Source organism: Thunnus thynnus, chromosome 3 (genome assembly GCF_963924715.1).
Source record: "Thunnus thynnus chromosome 3, fThuThy2.1, whole genome shotgun sequence".
Taxonomy (NCBI): Eukaryota; Metazoa; Chordata; class Actinopteri; order Scombriformes; family Scombridae; genus Thunnus; species Thunnus thynnus.
Genome location: NC_089519.1, coordinates 13,746,882 through 13,755,490, shown reverse-complemented (window position 1 = coordinate 13,755,490; position 8,609 = coordinate 13,746,882). Strand labels below are relative to the sequence as shown.

General features: G+C 36.0%; 1 protein-coding gene across 1 annotated transcript; it reads left to right on the top strand.

The window, feature by feature from the left end:
• Positions 1-6,267: 6,267 nt before the first annotated feature.
• On the top strand, positions 6,268-8,312 carry LOC137179578 (small integral membrane protein 26-like). The gene is made up of 2 exons (XM_067584372.1): positions 6,268-6,533; positions 7,820-8,312. The coding sequence occupies exons 1-2, from the start codon at positions 6,410-6,412 to the stop codon at positions 7,993-7,995; spliced, it is 300 nt and encodes a 99-aa protein (XP_067440473.1). The 5' UTR covers positions 6,268-6,409; the 3' UTR covers positions 7,996-8,312.
• The last annotated feature ends 297 nt before the right edge of the window (positions 8,313-8,609 follow it).

The following is an 8,609-nucleotide window of genomic DNA, read 5'->3' as shown; positions in this document are numbered from 1 at the left end:
TAGACTTAAACAGAGAATTTTATTATTGAGTAGAAGCTGGAGGTGGAGGTTATATGTTATGAGAAGGGAAAACACTGAACAACAACAACTAACCAGTGACAAAGGTAACAACTTTAAGCTGTGTCAATTGATTTTTGGTCACTTGGGGGAAGAGGAACAAGTTGAAAACATGGCATTGGCATACAGTATTAGCTATGCCAAATGTACAGCATGAGCAAATAATAGCATGGCATTGTCATATTACTTCATAAAATTGTTATGTTGATTGTGTTAGCAAACAATAGCCTATTTACACATCCAGCAACCATGGAGCAGCATTAGCATTAATTTAGAGTTGTGTGTTTTTCTGTCCTTTAGTGCAAAAACAGCTGTTTGCAGCAGCTGGAAATGAGATTGGTGAGACTAGAATTTGTGGGCTGGAAAATCAAAACTATGTGCAAAAAGTGCTCCAAATTAAACAACAAAATACATTGTTGGTCCGTACACTCTAGAACAGCACACAGAAGTGTTTTCTCATCTGACGCCCCTATTGGCAGTAATCAGCAGGATGACATCATACGTCTGGGCCTTCCAAAACTGTGACAAATCCCTGTTGACAAATAAATAAGATTTACGATGTGACAACACTATGGTTAACATCTGAGTAGGTTTAGGTAAATAAACTACTTGGTTAGGGGTTAGGGAAACAAATTGGTTTGGGTTAAAGGGACTTATTCCTTAAGGTTAGGAGACCTTTGTCTACATGGTTACAATACATGATTTTTAAAAAACGTGTAATTGACACCTTTCACATAGTTATTTGATCCATTGTTAATCTAAGAATAATGATCAGTGCAGCTTTAAACTGATACAGCTAGATTCATTTTGGGGTTAACAATTCATGTATGTTGGTTTACATTCTGGATTCTGGAGGAGGATTATTGAGCAACCCTCACTGAAAATCATAAAAATCTGTCATTATTAAACTCATGGCAGGATTTCGTTTTATGCTTAACTTGTTTGGATGTGATCATACTCCAGAACCCAAAGGTCAGATACAAGACTAACATATTCAGTGTAACCACCATGAAACTACATAAAAGTTAACATGGAGTAACCTTTAGAGACAAAGTAAACAGAAATGATGTGTGATGGATGTGTGATCATTTGGTGCAATTATATCTGCTTGAACAAGTCAGAAACCATCTTGGAAGAAACTTGTGAGGAACAAATTCTTTAGTGACACAGATGCTTCTAATATGACACGCTCAAAATGTCCATTCACAAGTCCACCACAATGTTTTTTCTTTTCTCTCTTAAAATGTGGGATTTCCTGCTCATTCACCTGACCTACAACTTCAAACTAGCAAGGGAGGGGCTTTGTTTTGATTTTGGCCAGGCTAAAATAAGATAAGATGCCGCTTCAAGATAAGATAAGATATATTTTAATGTCCCTGGAGGGAAATTTTTTTCTGGATTCTGTCTTGCAATTCCACAGAAGATAAAATCATACATACTGCATAGTAAAATGAAAAAAACAGCCTCAAGTATTTATGAGTCTTCAAAGGTGCAGTTCAGGGAGAGATGAATGACTGGCATTTAAAATTGTTCACCCAACGGCTAAATGCTATTAATCAGGTATATGTTTCAGTAGCTGCAAGTATGGGTCTTGATCTACATGCTTCAGGGCCTCCAGGAGTTTGAGATAAAAAATGATAATAGTTTCACATAAACCAAAGCTGCATGCATATGTAGATACCTGTAGATAAATATTTTGGACATACAACAGGTTAGTTAATGGGTAATAGAATACAATATGAGGGAATGTTTTGGTGATTCATTCAAAGTCAAAACAGCAGCCATTTTAAAAGCTGAAGGTTTTTGTGATACAAGGACTATTTTTTAATATAAAAGATAAAAGATAAAATACATTTGACACCATTTAACACTGACTAGTTCATCAAAATGCTAAAGTTGTAATGAAAATAGTAGTGAAAGTGCACAAGCCCCCACATATTTTTTCTATGAATCATTTCTTCAGAGACAGCCACAGGTGTTTCATAGCCTCTGTGCACCTGAAACTTTTTTTTGTATGACACATTTTCAAAAAGGGTTGTGTGTGACTCATCCTTTGCAGTGCTATAAATTTTCCCCTCAAGTAATTGTGGTTTGTAATATTCCTCATAGGTCACACAGATGTCTCAGAAATCACCTGTTTTAAGAGGATAAGTCTGGTAATATTGTCAACAAATCCCATGAAAAAACCAAAACCAACATGGGCCCTGTTGTTTATTTTGAGTGGATCACACATACGCCATCTGGTTGCAGAAAATACTCAAGTAGTGTATTAATCCACAACAGAAAACAGTCTCTTACAAATTCACTAATTACAGCAGCTTCAGTAATGTTTGCTAAAAACTACAGTGCCCAGCCCAGCTGTTTTAGGAAAATCCTAAGCCTTCAAATATACGTATATTCTTAATTTAAATATATATTTGACTGTTTTTCAAGATGTCCGTCTTCAGTAGGAGTAAATGAGTGAAAAAAGTATTGAGAGATGGACTAACATATTGTTGGTTTTGTTCTTTTTATGCAATTTGTTGTCAGTAAGAAAAATATAGAATATCGCCAGCTTTTTCTAAGCATGTCCAAGTCAAGTTTCAAGTGCATAAGATTATAATTTAATATTCAAGATATGAGGTAGGCCTGTCTGTAGCTATATTAGAGCTCGTCCTCCTAAGAAAAACGACACAATAGATGGTAATGTCAGTTGCCAAAAATGACCTATAGTTATGTTTGACATCTATACACAGAGGCAGGTTGGGTGGCTTGTTAGATCCTAATTTGCAAAATGGGGACTTAGTGCTGCAGGAGATGCTGTTCGCTTCCCATTTCCAACCGTGAGTGTTATGTCTCCAACCACAAATTTGGACAGTTTTTTAAAAAACTGTAATGACAATTGTGGTTTTTATGGTTGTCATGACAACAAAGGTTAACTTTAAAGAAGTAGCATAGTAGTTACCATACCTTAACATCATAAAATATTATTTTTAACAGTGGTGTGTAATGGTTTTGAAAAGTACAAACAAATGATGTTGTCCTGCCAATTACTGCTGATAGAATCGCTCTGAACAAATTCACTATGCCCAACATGCAAAAGATTTTAGGGGCATCTACAAAAATATTACATTTTTCCCATGTTATCTTACTCGACTGTACTTTTATACTTGTTTAAAGATTTTTTTATCAATGAAAAACTGTTGTATGTCCCAAAGTTTTCTTTATGATGTTCTTATATATTTATATTTCATTTTTTGTCCTGAAAAGACTGAACCGTAATGGCAATGAATCAAAAAAATATGGCAACTGCACTTCAAGTCCCCAAAGCCAGAAAAAAAAATACTGTGACCTCTGTGACCGTGGTGTCCTCAATTGTTGCTACGTCTCAATTAATCATTTCAGTGATTGAAGTCTGACTGAAGACCAAGTCTCAAGTCTACAGCTGCTCTTTTCTGTGTAAATAAATCAAATCTGTTGTTTGTGTTAATTAAATGGTTTGTGAGGACGGTCTCCTGTTTTCACATGACGATAACATACCTGTATATCTTAGCTAGCATGGAGGGAGGAGAAAGATTGCATACAATTTTCAGTATAGAGTTGCCACAAGGCATGTCAGATGACAGCTCTGACCTTTATTCTACGTATCATTAGCAGTAGGATAATAAATCAGGGAAATACATGTGGTGTTATTCATTTTCTAATACTTGAACAGTCATTGGCAAGAGCTCCAGTAAGAACAAGGACATCTCCTCAGCTCCTTTCCTCTTTACAAAGATCTTACCCCCCCATTCTTTAAATCTGTAGATTTTATTTAGTTGTATTTAACAGAACATTTAACATGCACTCATCAAACAAACATAACTGATCATATGAGATATAACTGTTGAGATTAGAAAAATAAAATGAATATAATTTATTAAAAATAAACATAATTATTGCATTCACACATTTCTTGTTTTTAAAGCGGACCTATTATGCTTTTCCTTATTTTCAGTTTTATATATATAATGTCACAATGTTGGATGTTCATGTTAAACATGGCTGAAGTGTCAAATAATGAGGAAAATGTATGCAGAAGTAATCCCCGTGACCAAAAAGTACCGGCTTCAGACTGCTCTAAATGCTCAGTTTCCATTGTTTTTTCCACTTTCAGCACTAGCTGACATCACCTCATGACGGATTTCTTTATATGGGCATCTGCTCCATGCACAGAATGCAAGCTCACTGCTCCGCTCCACTAACATTACAAAGCCATTACACAGTAGGGCAAAGTAAAATAAGTTGTTTTCCTGTTGGTGGTGTGCTGGTTGTCTGCAGCTCTTCATCAAACGTCATCATCACTGTGGCTGTTTGTGCTTGTACTATTCCTCCCTGCATTACTTCTAACTGTTCCGATCAACAAATAGCTCCAAATATCTCCATATGTTGTTGTGTCGACCAGTTTTTAGTGCTGCTAATGAAGCGCTGCTAATTCAGTGATGAACATGTTTCAGTCCTTCACAATAAAAGTCTTCTGTTATTTAGTCATTTAAAAAGCTTTTAATTTGAAGCAGTAAAGCAGAAAATGTTGGGTTTGCGTCAGCAGTAACTTAACATGACTTGGCTGCATAAAGGGGCAGTATAAGATAAATAAGGAGTTTTTTGAACTGTGAATCATGCCAATCTACTCAAGTGGAGTCTCAGAATAAAAATATAGAGCTGGCAATGAGCATAATAGGTCCCCTTTAACATGTGTAATTGTGGTGCCATATTCAAATATTTTAGCTACTTTAGCTGAATTATGCTAACACGTAATCAAGTAAGTCATGAAACTTACCGTAATATAGCAACAATAGTCCAAATCAGTGTGAATCCCGGAGCAGTATGTGAGCCGACTGTCAATCACAGCTGTCAATCAATACCCACACAGCTTCACCAATTTTCAAGTTTATTCCTATGGTTCTAATGTGGGTAGTAGCTATACATGAATGACATTAAACATTCCTCTCTCTTCCGTGTAATAAAATCTCTTCATCCACCTGCAAAATATCGAAGATACAAACTACTTTTCCTTATTTTTCAGTGGTACCTTCAAGGACTGTCAAAGAGGGGTCTCCCAAAACACTCCACTCGCCAAGTTGTTTTCTCGCTAGCAATAGAGAAAAGCAAATGCTAAAATGTCAGTATATTCGAGGGAAAAGTAGTTTCATGATATAATATTGGATCAGAAATGCAACACTACTGTTATGATATCATGCTGTGGAATCAGACACAACGGAGTGTGGAGAAGGAAGCATAGACTGTAAAAAAATATGGACGTACTCTCTTTGACCTCACCCATTGATTTGTTGACTGCCCCCCATGCTCCAGTTACCACTGGCACCACTGTTGCCTTTACTCCCAACATTACATCCCAACTTTGGCACTAAAAAGACTGTAACATTGAAAGATATCTACTTGATTGGACTCATTTGGATGACTAAAGCTTCATATTATCTTCAGATAAACTTTTAAATGGAATTTAGCACAGAAGGACTGTGGATTTTGTCCCCCATTATTTACATTGTAAGTGCATTATGAAGGAATCTTCTAATGGTCAGTATGAACAGGAGGAATGATTACAGCAAGAAAAACCTGTTTCAATGTTCATTTGGGCTCCTGACTGTTGTTTTAAGACAGATTTGAAAAATTGTGAACCCGTCCTTTAAAGCACTTCACAAATATACATATAGTGTCTTGTTTGTACCAACACTGATATAATACATCTATGCCTAAAGCTTCACGGGGAGTCACAAGACCCTCTTGATTTTAAGGTGTGGAAGAAAACTTTTCCTAAATATATGTTGCAGAATTTAATTAATTTCTGTGAAGAAAACAACAGAAAGTAATTGTTATTTTTTTTAAAAAACAAACTATATTAGGTATGTATGACAGTTAATAATGATGATGATGATGATAAAATATAAAGATCATCTGTAATGTATTGCAATATTCACATATTTCACCCAAACTGCGAGTTTTACACAACCTTACTGCAGGTGTTAAGTTCACTCATTGTAAAGTTATGAAATGTTCTGCACTGTTATTGTTATACATTCAATATAATATGAAACATCGATAAATATGTCAGTTCATCAGGGGTCTTCAGTTTACTCATTGGTAAATCTGTAGGGGCCTCAGTCCATGGAGATGTGGCATTGATGTGGCCACCCTCCCTCTTAATAACTCTGGTCCACACCACACCGGAGGTGTTTTTAATGCACTTCCGGGTTGACTGTCATGGCTGCACCCTGATCGCTGTAGTTGAGGATATCCCGACACATTTCTATCAAGAGACAAACAAAACAAACCAACCAACAAACAAAGGCGTTTGTCAGAGCAGACTACAGCCATGGCGTTCAAAGATCTGGCGAAGTGGAACACAAGAGTGTCTGCAGTCTACGCTGTCGGCATCTGGACCATGATCGGCTCATATGCGTACTACAGTTACACAGGTCGTTATGAGGACAAGTCAGGTGAGTGACAACACACACACACACACACACACACACACACACACACACACACACACACACACACACACACACACACACACACACGTTTATTCTGTTTATTATTATTACTCTATAATAGACGGCTGTTTTAGTGACATTGTGTATCCTGCTGTCTCATGTAGTTGTTAGCAGTTATTATATATTCCAGTTCATGTTAAATTAGCATTAGTAAACTAGCCTTCAGATGAATCTGTTACCCCACATCACTGCTCCCATCATCCATCAGTTATCAATAAACACTGATAGTGTTGTGTGCTTAGAGGCACTTGTATTTCCGTTTGCTGCCACTTTATACTTCCACTTTACTTCACACTGTCAGCGGGAATAAAGTATCTTTTACACCACTATATTTTGTGACAGTTACTTTGTTTTGAGAGATTAAGATAAACAATAATGCATTGTATTAAAGTACATCAAATTACTGAACAATATCCCTCTTCTGTGGCTCTTCCATAGGTTTCTTACATTTTTTCCCTGTTAAAGTTTTTTTTTGTAAGGGGAGTTTTTCATTATTCCAATCAAGGGTCTAAGGACAGAGGATGTTGTATTGCTGTACAGACTGTAAAGCCCTCTGGCGTAAATTTGTAAATTATGATATATAATATATATATTATATTTGTGAAATCCTCAGTTAGCCCCACCAGCTACAACATAGAAATGTTGCTTACATGTTAAGGTATCAGTAGTAGTAATCCAATAATATGTTAGCTTATAATATAACACTAACAAGTGTATGAGTACTTATTTTGGTTACCATAATAAAATAGACAACATTAAAGTAATTTTATAAAAGTACCTTTTTGGGTGCAGGACTTTTAATGGAGTATTTTTACATTATGGTATTTCAATTTAAGTAAATCTGAATGCTTACTCTGGTTGTGTTGAAGTCTGTGTCCCTATTGATTTGTGTTTTTCCTTGTCTTAACCTGAAACTACACTATATTATTTTGAGAACGAAGCAACAGATCCAATTCCAAATTGAGTATCTGAAGATTTGTGAAGGTTAAACTTGTCAAATGAAATGATAAGTTAATCAGAGGTAGATGATGACCATACATTTAAAGGTTTGCTGTGTTTTTTATACTAAATGGAAAAAGTCAATACAAAACAACAAATCCCTCTTTAATAAAAACTAATCCTGTCACATTCATTTAGACTTTGCTCTATTCTCTTAACCCAGTGTATGTAGGTATGATAACAGTAGTATCTGATGCAAAATCACTCTTTTCTTTCCCTCTCCAACTCAGAGAAAAAAGAGGAAGTGGTGCAAGAGCCGGAGGATCCAAATCAAGTCGTCCACCAGACTGCTCACACCAAAACTGTCATCATCTACAAGAAAGACTTTGTCCCGTACACTACAAGGATCCAGAATTTCATCAAATCCTTCAGCAGTGGACCTGAAACTGGAGGCAGTGAAAAATAGCTGCATCAGTGCAAAAGGAAGATGGACACTGTGGACTTGTATAGAGCAAATATTTATGATGCACTATGAATTTATGCGTGTGTGTGAGGACGTTGTCATGACTTGTAAAGGAAATTCCAGTGTGGTATCCACCTGTGCGGTTCTGAGGGGGCCGTCACTTGTGTTTGGATGCTAATGGACTGTCACAGGCCAATTTTTATTATTAATAAACTGTAAACAATATCCAAAAGTATTCCCGTCATCCACAGTATTGTTGACTGTATGAAGTTGCCAAATCCACACAAAATGCTGAAATAAACCCATTTGAACATACTGTATTTATGGTCAGATTCCATTTACATTTATGGCCATAGCATACATTTAAAGGGCCTGTATGTTGAATTTATCTCTTCATTATGTTGAAAGCATTATTAAGAAAATTACATTACATTACATTACATTTCACACAAGGTAGGATGTAATACAGGGTTGTTGAAATATATTTTTTGTTTTACTGGTAAGCCAGTGCAAGCAGTATTCATCTATGAAACCCAAACGTAGCGGCGTTATATTGTAATATTGTTGTATTTTATAGCATAAATTCACAATTTCTTTCAATCACTGTATGGGTATCT